Genomic DNA, 19870 nt, shown 5'->3' on the forward strand with positions numbered 1-19870 from the left:
CTTTAATGCTTATTGACCTAGTTGGACCTCGCCCACTGTGGTTAGTGCAGTCCCCAGGCACGTGGGCCTTGGCTATTTAAGATCAAGGGAGCAGTCCAGTAAGCAGCATTCCTAGGGAGGTCCTGCCTTGACTTCCTTTGACGTGGACTTCCTTTGACATGGACTGACTCTAACCTGTAAGATAAATACCCACCCCCCAAGTTGCTTCTGCTCATGGTGTTTATGTGCAACTGAAAGCACACTAGGGCAGAAACTGTCCACAGTGTACAAGGTGGGGTTCTCCCACGCCCCGAAGAAGAAGTCAAAAGACCCCTGCTCAGCATTTGGGCTCAGACGCTTACAGGCAGGTGGGTTTTGCTTCTGAGTTAGGGTGATGACCACAAGTTGTGTGACCTTCCAGATCAAGCAGTAAGGTAAACAGACACAGAAACCAGGCAGAGAGTGAGCTAGAAAACCAGTGGACAATACAGGAGATAACTTTATTGAAACGCAAATGGCAGAGAACAGAGGAATTTTGCTAGATGGAGACATGCCTGACAGACAGAGGACCCAGGTAAGGGTGGCCCCCTGTGGCGATGGAGGAAGGCCATTTCAGCTGGCCAAGGCATGGTTTTAATTTTCAACCAATTTTCTTGTTTAAAATGAATCACTGAGGGGACAGCCCAGCTCTCTTCATGATTGTTACCGCAACTATATACAACAATTTGCTTTCCAGATTCAGGTTTTGCCTTTTCTACATTAGGTATAAAAGGGGACAGACTGGAATAGGCGAGGGTCAAATGGAACGGAAATAAGACAAACACACAGACACACACATATCACGGTTTGGGATTTTTGTACTCAGTAAGTTTTAAAAAGTGACCATTCTTGCCCATCTGCCACCTGAGGAATGCCATGCATTTGAGGAACACAGCCTCTTACAGGAGCAGTGCTGTGTCAAACAGGATAGGGAGGGGGAGGAAAGGAAGCTAGCAAGACCTAGAATTCACTGTAATTTTGTTTGGTTAAAGGCAATAAACAAAAGAATGTTAGGAAGTGTGGGGGGGGGCAGGGAGCACAGCAGCAGCAGAAACTGGCTGCAGTGTGGGAGTTGCTTCTCCTATTTTCCTTCTCAGAAACGGCAGGGAAGCAGGACGAGGGGACCGGGGCTGGCTGGATGGCAAGGGGATGACTTTAGTGCAACTGTTTTACACTTGCTCTCCTTGGGCTTTATCCTTCTTTAGTCTGCGAGCTCAGGAGACGTAGTACCACAAAAGTGCTCTCACAGGGGATGAAAGCTGACACACTTGAAACAAAGCTGCTTCTAAACAGCCTCAACTCTTCCATGGCCATTTCAGCTAGTTTATAGGTTTGGAAATATACAAAGCTCTTCCTGAAAAATTTTTTTTTAATTTTTTAGAGAGTATTTATTTTGTTCCCTTTGCTGAGTAGTTCTATATTTAGGTCCTGATATGGGAAGAGGCAAAGGTTGAACCTAAGGACTTAGAAACTTTATTTTCACGGTGTAGAACTCTGAGACCTGAGCAGAGACCTGGGCCCTTCTGGCATACTGGCACTCAGCTGTTGGCTGCCTTGGGGAAGGAAGGGCTGGTGGAGCTCTCAGACTCCGCAGTACTCTTCACCATTTAAAGGGAGAACATTTTATCATAGGAATGTAAATTAGATTTTATTTTACTTTTCTTATACTATTATCAGAAAAAGAATCCATCAGAACAGCAACGTGGAGGAGACTTCCGACATGATTGTTCCACCGGAGCCCCACAGTGTGCCAGGCAGTGATGTCAGAGGCCAGGGGTTTTCTGCTAGAGGCTGCAAAGATGCAGACCTTCCCTAACTTCTACCCCAAAGCACATATTTTTACTACTAGCTCCCAGAAACCTAAGTAAGAGCAAAGTGACTTTGAAATGTGAGCATTTGAATTAGACTGTAGACTCTTCTTATTGGGGTCTTCAAACATCAGCCATCTCATAGTGAGGGCTCCCGTGATTTGGCTCCACCCTTACAACATGGCTGGGTACTGCCACTCTAGAGCTGACTTGGCAGACCTGGGTTAGAGCCTTGGAATTCTAGTCCTTAAACACATTCCCACATGCTGCTCCTGCTGGTCTGAAGACATCCTCCGAGCGCCACCGCTTTAAGGGACGAAAGGTTGGCCCAAGGGACCAGGGACTCACATCATGTCAGAGAATGTTCCCTGTGACATAATCACTAAGGAAAATGGCCAAAACATCAAACTGGAATGAACTAGTATAAGCAGGTATAATTTTTAACTGCCTTTCCCTCCCCGTGGTTTCCAAAGTTCAACTGCTTTCTTTCCTTCTAGACAGCTTTCCGGTTTACTCTCTCTCCTGCAAGAGCACGTACGCCAGGTGGCCCTGTTCTCCCTGAGCAGGTTAACTGAGGACGGCTGATTGGTAAGGCTGATCCAGGCACGGAAAGCAGTGTCTTCAGGCTTTGGCCATGTGGAACACATGTTTACTACTTATGGTCTGCGTGCTGGGGACTCTCATGCATAGTTCTTACAGAGTGTGTTATAGCTGGGCCTAGTGACACAGGCCAGTTACTTGAGAGGCTAATGTGTGTGTGTGTGTGATCATCAAATTCAAAGCTTGCCTGGAATACTTAGTGAATTCGGGGCTGTTATGGACAACATTAATGAAACCATCTTTTTAAAGAAGTGAGGGCTGGAGCTATAGCTCAGTGACAGAGTACTTGCTGAGTTTATGAGAGACCCTAGGTTCAATACTCAATACTGGAAGGAAAAAAACGGGTTACCAATAACTGTTGGTACATCCATCTTATCCATCTCTATTACCCAACCTGTTGCAACAGCCATTTTTCCTCTTCCCATGGGCTTGGCTCATGGAGTCCACTCACTAGCTTCAGTTTAGCTAATGCCGAGACTACGGAAAGGGTAAAGTGTGATAAGGAGCTGTAACTGACAGTCTGAGTTACTTCAGATTAACTGAACCCTGTATTAGACTTGTGATTAGCACAATGTCCTCTCCCAAACCCTTTTGTCATTAAAAAAAAATCATTGAAGTCTTTTGTCTCCTGGTTTGTAAGACTGACCCTCATTTGATGAGGCAAGGGTGACCTGTGCACACGCTGGGGCCGCGAATGGTTCCATCTGGGGTGATGATGGCAGGTGTTGTGGAAACTACCACTGCTTCCCCTACTTTCCTGGACTATGGCAGGAAACAGAGCTCATCTTCGGAGTACGGGAGGGGGGCGGTATCCCTCTGAATAGTGTGGCTCGACTTTGAGAGCTACAAGTAAGGAGATGGGTAGGTCGAGTCCACTTAAAGTCTTGCAAACTAGAAAAGCCAGAAGACAAAAAAAAAAAAAAAAAAAGGGGGAGGGGGGGAGAAAATCATTACTTTGTCTTATGCCCATCAGTATGGACAGACTAGTTAGTAGGTTGGTAATTGAAGACCCAAATGGTTACCAACCAATAAAGGCTTTCTTGTAGGGTCGACCATGGTCTTTTATCTCATTCTTCTTCCCTGCCAGCCTCTATCTTCCAGGTGATTAGACTACACAGAAGACACTGGAGTAAAGATTTACAGAGACAGAAATAAGCACCAAAGAGTTACCAGAAAGCAGGTATCAAAAATAATAATGTTCCACAAAGCCCCAGAAGATAGAACACAGAGATACACAGACATCAGGTCCCATAGCAGCCTCTAATACCTAGTACTTTATTTCAGTGCCTAGGCAGGGACTGAGAAACGAACACATTGAACACAACTTATTGGTCTTCATCCCAAAATTCGAGGGATTCTAGTTAGCCTCTTTCCCAGAGCTGAGATCCTCCAAAGGTTGATGTTCTTCACTAGCCAACTTTGGTGAGGGATGGAATTGGGGGTCAGAGGGGGAAGGGAATAGCACAAATTCAGAACTAGAGAGGTTGGATTCTTCTGAAGGTGCCTGGAGATGGAGAGTCTAGCTGTGGGACCCAGTTCTTCCTTTCTGAGGAGTGCCACTGGTCTCAACCAAGAAGCAAGCGTGTAGGCTGGAAAGAACGCTGTGGATTTGCTCTTTGCCGTGAATTCCTGGGCAGTGAGGGGGTGCTCAGGCTTTTTGCTTCTTAGAAGTCCGGATGAGCACCCCAAGGGGTCATTAGCACCATGAGGAGGCTCAACCTTCCGCAACTGCCACAGAACCACGGTCCCTTTTTGAGATGGTACTGTGAGGGGCCCAGATGTGCAACTGTAAACAGGGTCCCAGTCTTCAGAAGGAAAGCAGAGGCTTCAAGAGCACTTCGCTAGATGGGAACACACTTCCTGGAGGACAGCTATTTGAGGCCTGAAGTAAATGCAGCAGTCAAATGAGAGAAGGTGGTGGTGGATCCCAGGAATAGAAATGAAGTTATAGTATGAGAGGCCTCCAGAGTCAACTTGCTGCAGACCCAAAGAAAATTCACGATGGTATCCATGGTTACCACAGAGACAATCCCTCTGCAGTCTGAGGCAGTTGAAACGGAAGAAGGCATTCCCTACTTTCCTTCTTAAGTAGCCAGTAACATCCATTTCGGAAGGCACTGGCTGGGCAGCACCAGAGAAGAGAGTGAAGGGCTCAAGCATCAGGATGTCAGCGGAAGTCGGAGCCTTTCCGTGGCACTGGAGCTTCGGATAGGGTCCAGAAGAGACCTATGTCCAAAGGAGGCCTATCCAGTCTCCCCTTCCTTCCGAGTTGAAACACCCAGCTCTGGGGCCTTCTCATTCTGCACAGCAGAGACCTTAAGGCAATGATTTCAGCACCATCCTTGGACAAACCGCCTTTTCCCACTACAGAATTGCTTATTTTGCAGCTGAGTTGGTTGGGGATCTTCACAGCTCATGGAATTAGCAGCAATAGCAATAATAGTCTCCAGAATAGAGGACCCTGTCATCCCTGGGGCTACCAGGTGAATATAGAAGCTTTTGCGGGGGACGAGGGGGAAAAGGAACAAGCCAGACCATCTTGAAGACATAAATGAAAATATACTGTTAAGAGTCATGTGATTCCTCGGTTGGGTGGAACAATGGCCCAGGTTAGTTTGCCTATAGAATCTTGGTATAGATCCTGGTAAGTCTTGTGCTACTTAGGACTCTGAAGAGCAAACTCTTAAGTCCAGGCTCATCGTATCTATTCCTGAACTGCAGAGTGCTGACATTAGCCCGTAAGGCAGCTCAGCCTGGAATCTGGTTCCATCTGGTTTCCAGAAATGACCGAAGTAGTTTCCCACCCTAGACAAGCAAGATTCCATACTTCTTCAGGCTCCATCAAAATGGATTCCCAATTTTCTGCCTACCACATATTGGACATCTAATCAAAGGCTTCTTTTAACTCCTTGGGATTCACCTGTATTTCTCAGATGATTTTCAAGGTCCATATTAGGGGAGGGTGTACTTAATGGAGATTAACATTCCCCTCTAGACTATGAACTTAAGGACCAAATCTTGTCATTTTTTAAACATAGTGACTGGTTTACAGCTAAGTACTCGTAAGTGCTTGTCAAATGAAGGAACGTGGGCTGCAGAAATACGAAGAGGGCAACTTGCGCAAGTGGTGGATCTCTTTGGAAGGCCAATCAATACTGGCCACCGAGGACAACTCCTTGAGCCTTCTATTCTGACCTGAAGCAGTTCACATGGTTGTTCAGTTTCTTATAAGTGACTATTCAACTGTAAAAACAAATAGTAAGGGCTAGCGAGGGAATTGTCATTCAGTCAGGCAAAGTGGCTACCATCCAAATAGTGCAGTGGGTGGCCAAACAGGCCCTAAGACAGGCGGGTGTTTCCAGTATTGTGGTTTTTCTCCAGTCCACGATGAAGCTCAGGGTAGATCATGCCAGAGGATGGCAGCGGAGCTTCCAGGTAGAACATGTGCTTTCTCAAAAGGAAAATCAGAGAAACTGGGTTTTCTCCTACCATTCTGAGCCAATGTTTCTTGTCGCATATAAGCCCCAAGGATGCCAGAGATAGTCGCATGGCAGGCATATAACTTACACCAATAATACGGAATTCAATTCTCCAAAGAAAACCTACTTGGAAAGCAAAACTATTCTCTGGAAGGAAACCCAAGTATCTCATTGACATGTGAGAAAATTAGGGAAAGAGGGCAAATAAATAGGCAGATGGGAGGAAAAAAATAGAAATAAAATTTAAAAATTAAAAATTAAAAAAGTTGGGTTTATTGACTTTCATGCAAGTTCAATTAGAGGGCAGAAAGGCAGCTCATAGTCTCTGAAGGCTGTGATGTTACTTCTGTGGTTTGGTGACATCTTAGATTGGAAGCCATCTTGTCAGTGTCCCCTCTTGTCATCCAGAAGGTGAGATCTGGCAGCTCTCTTTCCATCTTGGCAACTGGGTCCCCTCTTTCCAGCTTCATCTCTTCCATCGCCTTTTTACCTCTTACAGGTTGATTTACACAATTTTTTTTCTTTTTTTCTTTTTTTTTCGTTAAACCACATGCTTCTTTTTCTGGGCTCTGGCCAGATCTCTGGGGAAAGGTTGTTGGCAGTGATGATAAAATTGGGAAGGGTTTGCAAGAAAATCCGTGGAGTTTCCTGCCTCCCTTAGACTTCTCCGTCTGTGACTGTCTCACAGGTGTTCATGAGAACCGGTAGGAACTGCTGCACGGCTTTTGCGATGTCTTCGAATCCCTCCCCAGAAAGCCCAGGAGTTTGTAGGGGAAACAAAAACTGAAGAAAAGACCCAGAATCATCTCTTCTCCAAAGTCACGAGAGGAGGCCAGTAAATGCATTTAGGGGCACAAGTGCCCAAACTCCACCCCTCCAGTCCCTACTAGGAAGTTCCCAAAGGTTCAGCACCAAGAACCCATCCCTCCTCTTGCCCTCATCTTCCCTCCTGTCCTGGGAAGGCTGGTAAGCCAGAGCTCTGAAAGAAGAGGGGAGAGGAGAGCTAACGAAGCTGAAGCCAGCCTTCTGCTGTCCATGGTGACAGTGACTGCTAGACCCTCAGAGTGTTGCCTGCAGGTTGGGGTCCAGGATAGTCTCTCGATCTGGTGACTCAATATAGTTGGCAGCTTCTTGAAGTTTCAGCAGCATGGCCATCTAAAAAGAGGCAAAGCGATGGGTGACCATGAGAAGGGAAGCTAGGTCCTGCCTACCAGGAAACCAAAACCAAACCAACTGACCAACCAACCAACCCTACAAACCCTGTATTGTGAGTCTGATCCGTGGTGTTGACAAAGAACAGAGTTTAGAGGTGATTCATGAAGAAGTGGCAATCGTTTTAGTGTATGAGTTTATGATGCAAACCCATACACATAAACAATCACCTGGGACACCTTTCCTATACAAGTGGTCATGGGTCATGGCTGTGGAGGACACCAAAGAACAATGCTTCCCCTGTGTCAAGATGCACCCCGGGGAATGACAGATCCATACATACCAGCTTATACTGGAGTAACAGGAGAGCTGTGTCAGCTCTGGACTCTTAGATCCCTAGCAGTAGACACCCACCAGCTCGACTCTGTGCCGCTCTCAGACCCTGTGTCAAATCTACCACCTCAGCACACCCCTTTTCTGTTTTACAGCTCAAGCTTCAGCTAAGTGAGCCTTCTGTCTATATTATTAATTAGTTTTCCAATTAGTTAGTTAAAAAGTGTCTTGATGTCGGGCTGTGGTGGCTCACGCCTTTAATCCCAGCATTCAAGAGGCCAGTTTGGTCTACAAAACAAGTTGCAGGACAGCCAGAGCTACACAGAGAAACCCCGTATCAAACAAACAAACAAACAAACAAACAAACAAACAAACAAAGCGTCTTGATATAGAGAACGGCTGTTTTCAATAAAGTCAAAATTTAAATAAAAATATATTATGACTCAAGTGGAATTATTTTCTACTGGAAAGGTACAAAGGCAAGATCAAATGATCTGTGTGTTAAATTCATTCCATCTGCTAGATCATCTTCTAACATGGTTTGGGTAATGAATACCCTCATAGCACAGTATGAATGTGTGAGCTTCAGATCCTCTGTCTATTGCCAAAGTAAAAGAGCAGCTCCTTGATTTAATTTGCATTTCCTCATTATTAGATAGGTTAAGATCTTATGTTTTTATTGGTCACTTGTATTTCCTCTAGTCAAATGCCTCTTCATATCTCTTGCTCATCCTTTTGTTTAGAAGCTTATATTTTTCGTATAACTTATTTTTGCTTATTTCTTATTTACTAGTGTGTGTGTGAGAGAGAGAGAGAGAGAGAAAAAAGAGAGTGAGGGGCTGGAGAGATGGCTCAGATGTTAAGAGCATTGCTTGCTCTTCCAAAGGTCCTGGGTTCAATTCCCAGCAACCACATGGTGGCTCACAACCATCTGTAATGGGGTCTGGTGCCCTCCTCTGGCCTGCAGGCATACACAGAGACAGAATATTGTATACATAATAAATAAATGTAAAAAAAGAGAGAGAGAGAGAGAGCGATCCACAGGTGAATGCAGCTGTGCTGTGCCATGGCATGCGTGTGGAGGTCAGTGCACAACTTCTGGGAGTCATTCTCGCCTGAAACTGGCTGTCAGCTTCGGGGACAAATTCTTTTACCTGCTGAGCCATTTTGCCAGTCCTGGAAGCTTCTTTTAACTTGATTTATATAAGATACTAATTTTTTGGCTATATCTATGTAAATATTTTCTCCTAGTTTACATCTTACAGAATACATTTAGTGAAGAAGTCTCAGAATAATATTAGAGGAGAGGCAGAAGTAGGAAGAACAACCAGCCTATACTGGGAGTATAACCTATTACACTATTTCTTTAGTTGATGATAGTTTTTACATTTTAAAATTTTATTTATTTAGATTTCTCAAGACAGGGTTTCTCTGTGTGTAACCAGGCTGTCCTGGAACTCATTCTGTAGAGCAGGCTGGCCTTGAACTCATAGAGATCAGTTGCCTCTGCCTCCCAAGTGCTGGGTTAATTTTTATTATTTTTAATTATGTGTGTGTGTATCTGCATGTAGGTGTGTCCACATGAGTGCAGTGCCCGTACAGGTCAGCTGTGTCATATCCCCTTGGAACTGGAGTCCTAAGCTTAGATGTGGGTGCTGAAAACTGAATTCAGATGTTCTGGAAGAGCAGCAAGTGCTTGTAACTGCTGAGCCACCTCTCCAGCCCCTCTTTGGTGTATATTCTTACACAGACTGCCTGAAACTTGGGTCTTTACTAGAATACATTTTCCGGGCTGTGTATTTAGCTTCAGCCAGGATGCAGGCCAAGATCCTGGTGCTCAGAGTTCCTCACTGGCCTCATTTTGGTCCTGGCTTTGCTGAAACTCTTCAATGCCTAAGGCCCATCAGAACATACAGGAAGAGTGTAAGAATTCAGTTCTAGACTAGTTCTGTGGCTTTTTTTTTTTAATTGACTTTTACTCACCAGAGGGTCTGAGTCCAGGGAGCTTGGGGTGCTGTCTTTGACTGTCCTATCCTCTGGAGGTGAGGCAATGGTGTGAGGGCCCACGGAGGGTGGGGGCAAGTGGTATAGCTTTGATTGGTCTTGTTGGGCGGATGGCCAGGGCAGAGTGTCCCGGACCCACTCCACTGGGTCTTCCCAAGCAGCTTTCTGTCCGTGAACCTGGAGAAGAAAAGTGTGCTCAATAAAAGGACAAGACCAGATCAGAGGTTTACTTACGTTGTCTCGTCTATGTTTCACAAGAAGTATGGTCCCTGGAAAAACACACTCCCTCAAGCACAAAGACATAAAGTTTCGATCTATGTAGCTGAACTTCTCATGAAAGAAAATAAGTTGATATAAACTGCTAGAATAATTGAGGATAATTTAGCAAATTGTCTTAAAAGTTTGTTTAGAGGCTGGGCGTGGTGGCACATGTGCCTTTAATTCCAGAACTCAGGTGGCAGAGGCAGGTGGATCTCAGGGAATTCGAGGCCAGCCTGGTCTACAAAGTGAGTTCCAGGACAGCCAGGGCTACACAGAGAAACCCTGTCTTGACAAAAAAAAAGTTTGTTTAGAGACAGGGCTTCGCTATATAGCTCTTGATAGCTGGAACTTTTTTTCTTTCTTTTTTTTTTTTAAATCTTTTTACAGGCTGGCCTCGAACTCGTGATCCTCCTGCCTCTGCCTCCTTCAGCAAATCCTACCGGCGTGCGCCACCACAACCGGCTAGCTGGAACTTCTTGTATAGACCAGGCTGGCCTTGAACTCACAGAGATTACCCATCTCTGCCTCCCAACTGCAAGTGCTGGGATTAAAGGCATGTGCTACCACAGTGCCTAGCTAATTTTATTTTAAAACAGTCTTATTATTTGGATCTGGCTGTCCTGGTGCTTGCTACGTAGTTCAGGCTGGCCTTAAACTCAGCAGCCCTTCCACAGCTTCCTGAGATTACAGTCATGGGCCACATGCCCAGTTAAACCTTAAAATTTGTTTTTGATTAATTAAAAAGTTTCATGATATAGTATAGATTGGCATCAAATTTGTGACGCTCCCACCTTATCCACTTATCCAAATGCTAGAGTTATGACATGTGACATATCACGGCCTAGATTAACTATCTGCCTGCCTGCTGCCTGCCTGCCTATTATCTATCTATCTATCTATCTATCTATCTATCTATCTATCTATCATTGTAGAAATGCTAATCAAAACCAAGATTGGTTGAGTTTACCCTAGTAAGAATGGTAATTCCCTAAAAGACTATAGATAACAAATGTGGAGACCGTAGAAGAACCCTTGTAGATTGTTTGTGGGAACATAAACTAATAGGCCCATGATGGAAAACAGTATGAAGATTCCTCAAAATTAAAGTAGAACTACTATATGACCCGCCAATCTTTCTACTAGGAATATATTCAGAAGAAATGAGGCCACTATTTTGAAGGGCATCTTTACTCCCATGTTAGTGCAGCAGTGATGTAGCCGAGTGATAGAAATTACCCACGTGACGATGGGATAAAGAAAAGCTGCTCTGCATACACAGAGGAAGATGATTCAGCCACAAAAGAACTGGAGTCTTGCCACTTGCAACAGCATGGGAGTAAGCCGCAAGGAGAAAGGTAAGTATCATCTGCTCACAGCCCTATATGGTGTCTAAAAATGGATCTCACAGACATTTAAGGAGCATGGTGGTTGTCAGTGGCTGGGGAAACCAGGAGGGGAAAGCTGGCGAAAGGTTCATCGATGGGTAACAAGTTACAGTTAGACAGCAATGAGAATCCCGAGTAAAGTCAGAGAGCGAGGCTCACCTTGATCCCATCCTTGGCTCCTTCCTGGAGATAGGGAATGATGGAATTGTTCCACAGGTCAATGAACCAGGTCCGGAAGTCCTCAATGCCAATGGGGCAGGACAGAAAGAAGCAAGGGCCTAGGGAAAACAATGTGGCCATGAAGAAGCCTGAGAACCTTGATCTTCCCTGCCCTGCTTCCTTTACTCCTTAGTGCAGGGCACAGAGGGGGGGTAACAGCCAAAGCTTAGAGGGAATCGGAAGGCGGTCAAGAGTAGTGGGTGACAGCTGTCTGCCTAACCAATAATGTTTACAAGGAGGAAGTGAGACGAGGAAGGCAAGCAGCTCCATTCCCTCCTGCACGCCTTCTTTTCCTTTACTAACCAACTCTGAGGAGAGATGAGGGGAAGGATAGCTTTAGTTTTTAACCTAGGGCCTTGCACATGTTAAGTAAGTGTTCTATCATTGAGCTATGCCCTCGGCACATTTATTATTTAATTAACCTATCTATTTTTAAGATTAGGGGAGGTTTCAATTTGTTGCTCAAGCTGGCCTTGAACTTGTAGTTGGTTCAAGCAATTCTCCCGTTGTCTGAAGTGATTTTTATCCAATTCATAGTTCTACTGCATTGGAAAAGCTGATTATATACTTAAGTGGTTCAACATCAGCAAGCAAAGAGAGCCTCCCTCCAAGGGGTAAGATACAAGAAGGGAAAGTGCTTCCAGTCCCAGGGGAAGCTGGACCCCAGTACCAATGAGGAAGTCCGAGGTGCTGTGCTTCTCAAGGAAAGTGTGGAGGTGATACCACAGCTTGGGCACCCAGTCCAGCACCCGAAGCAGCTCTTCCTTGTTAGCATTGATGTCACTGTCTGACTCTACCAACTTCCTCCGCAGGTAACGGACCAGAAAGCCATTGGCTGGCTCCACGTTGTTAGAGAAAGTCAGCATCCTGTCACCAGGGATAGGAAGAACAGGGTCAGAGTGTCAGTGGGGACACTGCCAGGGTTCATCCCTTGCCAGTCTGGCCCTCTTCCTGCCTGTCTCCCATTAATGCCCACTGACTTCTTCTCAAATGACAGGAGGTGACGATGGCAGTAAGGTAGCAGCTCTAGACGGGCACAATTGATTTTCAACTTTGACCTCCTCAAATGACTGGCTGGCCTCATTTGACCAGGAAGAAAGTCCTTAATCCAGCAGCCAGCCAGGGTTTCTCCTAGGCTTTTGTTCCTTCCCTTCCCTCAAAGTCGTCCTCTTTCACCCTGTAACTGACGTGCAAAAACATCTACTTCCCTTTTCTAGCCTGAAGGGCTCTGCCTGTTGCCCCTCACTGCTCCTCTGCCCACAAGTTCAGGACTGAATTATTCTTTATAGGCACCTGGGTACGGCCAGAAGGTTCTTGAAGGGATATAATTCTTACCTGAAGCTTAAGTGTAAGCCATGGTTGGGTGTCATTTTTACAGGCTGATTGGTGGTACCTATGATATAGGGACTGGGAAGAAAGGGAGAAGAATTTACTTAGATCTGTCTCCATGTACACACAGTGGGAAACTCACAGGGCAGACTGGGCTGCGTTCTTCCCCTTCTTCCCAGTGTGGGAAGTAGTCCTGAGCTTACCATTTGTGGTACTTGCAGGTAAGGGCCCCATTAACCAGCTCACTGATGGAGCCTGCTTCGCTCAGGTCATCCAATAGGATCACCAAGGGCACATCCCCAATTCCTGTTTCCCGGTCTATCTGGTTGGCCAGGTTGGAGAGGTACAGCTGCAGATCCTGGAATAAATGAAGACAGTGGGTCATCACTCAGGACAGTGGACACACCTGGAACACCTTGGCAAGACTTTTGGAGAAGCTTAGTTAATTTCATATTTCCCTGGGGCCCTTTGTCCCTGTTGGATGTACTTAAACATTGGATTACTGAACCAGATTACCACAGACTGACTGACAGCAGTCCTAGAGACCTCAAACAACTATCTATCTATCTATCTATCTATCTATCTATCTATCTATCTATCTATCTATCTATCTGCCTACCTACCTATCATTTATCTATCTATCTATCTATCTACCTACCTATCATCTATCTGCCTACCTACCTATCATCATCTATCTATCTATCTATCTATCTATCTATCTATCTATCTATCTATCTGCCTACCTACCTATCATCTATCTATCTACTATCTATCTATCCACCATCTATCATCTATCTATCTATCTATCTATCTATCTATCTATCTATCTATCTATCTATCTACCTACCTATCATCTGTCTGTCTATTTTTCTATTTATTGAAATGCTGGGGATTGAACACCCAGGGCCTTGCACATGCTATGCAAACACTCTATCACTGAGTTAAATCCCCAGCCCCTCCCTCCCTCCCTCCCTCCCTTTCTCCCCCCCACCTCTCTCCCTCTCTCTCTTTTTTATTTTTTGACACAGTGTTTCTCTGTAGCTTTGGAGCCTGTCCTGAAACTAGCTAGCTCTTGTAGATCAGGCTGGCCTTGAACCCACAGAGATTCACCTGCCTCTGCCTCCCAAGTGCTGGGATTAAAGGCGTGCACCACCACCGCCTACCCCTGCACCGCAAACCCCTTTCAAGCAAACTCCTTTGAGCAGCAATCTTAAATCTCCCCCTCAACAAGTAAGGAGTATCTATCCTGAAATGATGTTTTATTGAGTTAATGCTACCACCTCCTCAGCTTGGGATAGCTAAGGCTTGTACCATTCCAGAGTATACTCAAGGTAGATCATTGGGGAGATAGCATGTAATACTTAATCCTGAACACTTGTGCCTTGTATCCCATTGTCTGATGGGTAATAATGAAAAACAAGGTAGGGAGAAGAAGATATAAGAGAATGATATAGTAGACAGCATTGGCAGAGTACAGAGAAAAGAGGCTACGTTTCACTTTTGGTTAGCTGGAGGGAAAGAAGAACTGAGGTAGAGGTGAGAGAAAGTACAAAAGAGGAAGTTATGGGTAAAGAAGCTAAGAGCAAACTGAGGCTGGTGGTACAGCCTGCAATCCTCGTTACTTGGGAGACTGAGGCAGAAGGACTGCACATTTACCAGCCTGGGAAACACCCCGTGTAAAAGGAAAAAGAGAGCTCAGGACGTAGTTCAGTTATGGAGTGCTTGCCTGCATGCATGAGGCCTAATGCTTAATACTCAACACCACACACACACACACACACACACACACACACACACACACACACACACACACACAACTGGGGCAGAGGAGAGGATGGTGGGCAGACTGCTAGTTCATTGCCAGCCTGGCCTTCATAGCAAGACCCTGCCTGGAAAGAAAGAAAGGAAAGGCCAGGAGGAGAGGGGAGAAGAGGAGAAGACAAGAAAGGGGATATCAGAGGGAAGGAAAGGGCAGGAAAGAAGACTGAAGAAAGAGGAAAGATTAGGGCAGAGCCGCGGAAAGGGAAAAGAGTGAGGGCCAGGGAAAGGCTTGGGGGAGGCTGAGGCCACACAGGCTGGCAGAGGTCTCAGGAGGCCCCCACCTTGCAAGACTGCTGGTGCATATTGAAAGTGCTGACGATGCCATCAGTGACCTCGCGGCCTGAGCGCTCCACCAGATACTCAGCCAGCCGATTGGTCAAGTAGGTCTTGCCGGTGCCACTGGGGCCGGAGAGCACGAGGCGCCGGTGCTTGAGCAGAAGGCTTATGTAGTGCTGCATCATGGGCTTGGGGATGAGCGTCTCGAACACCAGGCTGTCGACACACTTCTCCTTCAGACCTGCACCCCACCCCAGAAAGCACGAGTCTTAAGCAGCTCTGAGGATGGCAAGATACCCAAAGAACCTTTCCTTCACCGTTTAGGGGTCCACTGAAAAAAGTCAGAAACACCTGTCTTGGGGTTCCAGTGGAATCACCTCAACCCAGCTTTGAAAGCCCGGATCTCAATTTTAGGGATGCACTCTGACTTAGAATGGGTAGAGAAGCAGCTCGAGACTGGCAAAAACATCAGATTGGGTCTTTTTTATTTTTTCTGTTCCTTAAGCACATTCACATTAGGGTTTCTCAGTCATTTCTTGTTATGTGAACGTATGATACATGACTCGATGATCTTCTCCCTGCCCCCACGCCACACTCTCTCACCCCAAGAGACAAAGACTGACCTTTGAGGGAGACCGATATGTTATTGACACCTCGGCGGCAAGGGGGCATCTCTGGAGGCTCAGCATCCAACACTCGTTTCACATGGCTGAGGCTATAGCCATGTATAGACTCGGTGCTTAGTCCCAGGGTGGAAGCTGGGTCCATTTTAGAAATGTAGTCCTGGTAGAAGAAATGGGAGGACAAGAAGATCGTGAGCACGCTGAAAAGATGTAACTACAGACGGAAAAACCGCAAGAACAAATATTATAGGCAATGAAAGGAGGCGTAGGAGGAATAGGGTATGTGCACTTTCCTATTTTGGCCCCTCAATAAAGCATCAAAGGTTCCCAGGATCCCAGTGCCTGGATGGCTGAATGCCCTTTGAGAAGATGAGCAACTTCATTGAGGGTGGGAATCACCTTACCTTGAACACTTGGAAAACAGCTTCATCCAGCATCTTCCAGTCCACCTTGCCACTGACCTTGGTGCATCCCAAGAGGAACTCCTGCTGCTTTAAGTCCTGTAAGGTTAAGGTTGAGGCACGTGAGCCTCAGCACAGATGACACTAGAAAGGGGATCCCAGAAAGCCTCAGGAGCTTAGGAGTCTAGTTTTGGGGATATTCAGAGCTCTGAATTTTTTTTTCAAAAGTGTGACAGACAGTACAGCTTCTCTATTTTATGTGATAGCCCCATAAGACTCTCAAACGGAGGGATGTGAAGGCAGGAGAATCAAAATTTTAGGTCATCCTCTGCTACACAGCAAGTTCAAGGTCAGTCTGAGCTAAATGAGACCCTGTTCTCCTTCTCCCACCCCATGATAAAACCATTATGGCCAGGCGGTGGTGGCGCACGCCTTTAATCCCAGCACTCGGGAGGCAGTGGCAGGCTGATCTCTGTGAGTTCGAGACCAGCCTGGTCTACAAGAGCTAGTTCCAGGACAGGCTCCAAAACCACAGAGAAACCCTGTCTCGAAAAACCAAAACAAACAAACAAACAAACAAAACCATTATGAATTCAAATATTGTGAGTCCAAAGTGCATTCAGTACACTAAAGCCACGGGAGCATTTGCTGCTGTTTACTCTCATGGTTGTGTGGCTGGGTGGGCGCTGTGGCTCCCTGTCATCATCCCGGGGCTTGAGAGTGTTTCATACTGCACAGGGTTAGCCCAGGAACAGATCAAAATGCAAGTACAGTTTCTACCAAACATACATTGCTTTTGCAACAGTGCAAATCTGTGGCTGTCTGTATCATGCTGCTTCCTACACTGGCCCTTCCTGAAGCCCTTACCCCTTTGATGATGTGTTGGGGTGGCATCCGTACCACCACCCGAAGGGTTACTTCTTCCTTAGGGCCACAGGTGCTGATGCCATCCATGGGCGATAGGTCTGTGCAGGTTGAAAAAGACTAATTGATTTTAAGGACTCAGCCTTCCCCCAAACTTTGTAGTTATTTTCCATTCCAAATACTGATTCCTTATTTATGACGAAGAAGAGATGGGAACCATAGTGCTTACTGACAATGGGATCTTCTTGGTTTCAATGCCATTACCTCCTGGACCAAAGATGCCATGGCACATGATGTAAATACGCCCTTTCTCTTTCTACCCACACAAGCTCTTCCCAAGCAGGTACCTGTATCTGTGAGACTGGGACTGAAGGGATGGCTGAGTGCAAGGCCCAGGGAACGGCGAGGGGATGACAGAGCAGACGATCCAGGGACCTGCCCTGGAGTGGAGCCTGAGGAGGGGCCGGGGGCAACCTTCAGCCGGTCATTCTCTGCTTTCAGCAAGTCCACCTCCAACTGTGGGCCGAAGAGACAGGGCAGGTGGCAGGGTGGCACGGATGTCGGCCCCCGCTCTCCCCTCCTGCAGCTCTGCCCAGACACTCACCTGCATGTTGTGCATAGTCTCCCGAAGCTGGTCTAGCTGGTGGGCAGAGTTTAGGGCCTCCAACCGGATATCCGTAAGCTTCATTTCTTTCTCCCATAGTTCAGAGCGCAGCTCCGATACCTCTTTCTTCTCCGGTTCCTCCTCCTCATTGGCTTGGAACAGTCTAGTGTGGGGGACCGAATGAGCAGGGACCCTGTAAGGAAGCAAGAGTCAGCCTGGATTCCAGAAAAGCACTGGAGAGCAGGGGATACTGACATGCCTGGCCTATAGTCTTGCTTCCTTCTGCCTATTGGCACCGCTCTGGTTTGTCAGGAAGGGTCCCTCTGTGGGTCTCACATGCCCAGGCAAAGGCCAGCCGTTTACCAGGGTGGCCGGTGGAGAAAGCACTTACTCGGTGACCTCAGTGCCCACAGAGGATGAGTTGGAGGACTTGATGGAGGGGGATGCAGTCTCTGTGGAGCCATGCTGTAGTTTGGGGGATGATGGGGCTGAGGAGTCAGGTGTGGCAATCTCCTCGATATCAGAGTACGAGGAGGCTGACTTGGGACCCTTTTTAATGCTGAAGGCTTTGTTGAAGGAACTTCGAAGCTAGAAGAGAGCAGATTCCGGAGAGGGAGACGTCAAGGCTCTATACTGGGACAGGGAGGATGACTTAGGGCCGGACGAGGATGTGGAGGCAGGGGATTTACTTGTAATTATACCCATTCTGTGAGCTGTCACTTGACTGGTGGTATGTGGACAGAGGAGCTATCTACAAGTCAGGACTGAGCAAAAGAGAGGACCACTTGGTTTGCTGCCATTATAGGTCAGGGGAACTTGCTGAATTCATGGAAGGAACTGTGCCCCTCATGACAGAAAAAGCTCCCCAGACGACACATGGTACACCTCTCAACAGTCCAGTTTCACTTCCTCCATTGGCTGATTACTCTAGAATCTCACTCTCTGTGGGTCTTAGGATGCTCCTTCTGACTTGGGCACATTATAAAAGAATCTATTAATCCCTTCACAACTTCACAGAACTACAAACTGACAATATAGTCCTAAGAGAATCAAGACGAGGAAGTGATCTCATTTCATGTACTATTTCTTGTCTTAGCCCATGGTATAGTGGTTAAAACAACCAACTGATTTGTCTTTCCTCCTTATTTTTAAGACAGGGACTTGACTTATGCAGGCCAGGCTAGCCTTGAACTCAGTACGTAGCGGTGGGTGATCTTGAAGTCTGGATCCTCCTGCGTCTACCTCCCAAGTGCTGGGATCACAGGTATTTACCTCCATGCCCACCTTTCAGCACTGCTTACTATGCCAAGTGTCCAAGAATAATATCTTCCAGCCAATCTTTGTCTACTTGGGACATTATAATCTGACCATAGCTTGTTTGGTTCTGGTGGCGATGAGCTTTGGGGTTAGGGATGTGAGCTAGATATGCAAGCCAAGGACCTGACCCACACCCATTCACATGCCTCCATACAGCATGCACACACACACACGCACACACAGGAACATAGACATGGGATGGCAGCAAGAGACAGAGAGTAAAGGAGGGGTCAAAGGCTATAGGGGACAAAGGCAAGCCAGATCTTTGGGACAGTAAATGAAAAGCTGTGTGTGTGTGTGTCAGGGTGGGGGCTGGGAGGACTGAGTAGCTCCTTTCTAGGTGTCCTTCTCAGAACATGTCTGAGGTCTCCTGGGAGCTTATGGAGCTAGAACATGGTGTGTGTGGACCTTGTAGGTAAGACATGAGGACCAAGCTGGCTGGGGCACTTAGGGGAGAGTATATGTGCAGATGGTGAGCCACGGAGCAACCAGGGCTCAAAAGTATTATAAAGTTTCAGTTGTAGAGAGGAAGAGTTGAGACTGACTGGCGTGGCATTGTGTATCTCAAGGAAGACATCCAGGCTTCCCGATTTTCAATGTGGTGGAGTTTTTTTCCACATCATTGTCTCACGAGAGTCAGTCTATCTCTTGTCTCTGTCTCCTTCCCTCTCTAGAGAGACATCCTGTGACCATGTCTGCCCACAGCAGAGCCCTCTGCTCTGAAATCGTTGCATTTCCATGACAGTAGCGTTCTATGTAACCTTCAGTATTCTGACAGTCAGGGCTGCAGGGAGACATCTGCTCTGCTCCTACAGACCGACACTGGTTGCATGGTTCAACCAATGCATTCAGCAGACAACCAGGACTCTCTGCTAGGGACGGGGTGTCTTAGAACTTTCCTAACACAGATAATGCTAGGTAGGAAATGCAGCGCCCCTCAGAGGTTTCTGATGGTATTGCCAGTCTTTAAAGGACCATCCCAGTGGCCTGGTGATATGCACAGCACACTGGGCAATGCTCCTCTAGATGTCCAGATTTAGATGAACAACTGGCCTCTCCATCTCTGTGCACCTGCCACAGCACGTGTGTGTGGTCAGAGAACAACTCTGTAGAGCCAGTTCTTTCCTGCCACCTTTGTGTGGGTTCCGGGGTCAACTCAGGTCAGGCCTAGAATTTACTATGTAGGCCAGGCTGCCATTGAATTCATGGTGCTCATCCTGTCTCAGTCACCCTAGTGTTGGGATTGAGGCACACACACCAGGCTGGTGGGCTTCTACTGACTGGGGCAATGAGCTCAGCTTTCCCCATCCTTCACATCCTAGTACAGCATCAGGAGCACACCTATCTGTTTTGGAATAAAAATTCTGGGCCACATC

At 46.7% G+C, this 19870-nt stretch overlaps 1 protein-coding gene across 7 annotated transcripts in view; it reads right to left on the minus strand.

Moving 5' to 3' along the window:
- Window positions 1–460: 460 nt before the first annotated feature.
- Nav1 (neuron navigator 1) overlaps window positions 461–19870 on the minus strand; it is a 253222-nt gene continuing 233812 nt past the window's right edge. For all 7 annotated transcript variants that reach the window (XM_075988067.1, XM_075988064.1, XM_075988062.1 and 4 more), the window contains 13 exons: window positions 17569–17765; window positions 17178–17370; window positions 16921–17089; window positions 16577–16674; window positions 15713–15808; window positions 15309–15468; window positions 14691–14926; window positions 12792–12946; window positions 12595–12666; window positions 11930–12126; window positions 11200–11318; window positions 9374–9571; window positions 461–7060 (listed from right to left, as the gene is read on the minus strand). In XM_075988067.1, the coding sequence (XP_075844182.1) occupies window positions 6965–7060; window positions 9374–9571; window positions 11200–11318; window positions 11930–12126; window positions 12595–12666; window positions 12792–12946; window positions 14691–14926; window positions 15309–15468; window positions 15713–15808; window positions 16577–16674; window positions 16921–17089; window positions 17178–17370; window positions 17569–17765 (1986 nt within the window). In that variant the 3' untranslated portion in view covers window positions 461–6964. The remainder of the gene's footprint in view (window positions 7061–9373; window positions 9572–11199; window positions 11319–11929; window positions 12127–12594; window positions 12667–12791; window positions 12947–14690; window positions 14927–15308; window positions 15469–15712; window positions 15809–16576; window positions 16675–16920; window positions 17090–17177; window positions 17371–17568; window positions 17766–19870) is intronic.

Source organism: Microtus pennsylvanicus, chromosome 10 (assembly GCF_037038515.1).
Source record: "Microtus pennsylvanicus isolate mMicPen1 chromosome 10, mMicPen1.hap1, whole genome shotgun sequence".
Taxonomy (NCBI): domain Eukaryota; kingdom Metazoa; phylum Chordata; class Mammalia; order Rodentia; family Cricetidae; genus Microtus; species Microtus pennsylvanicus.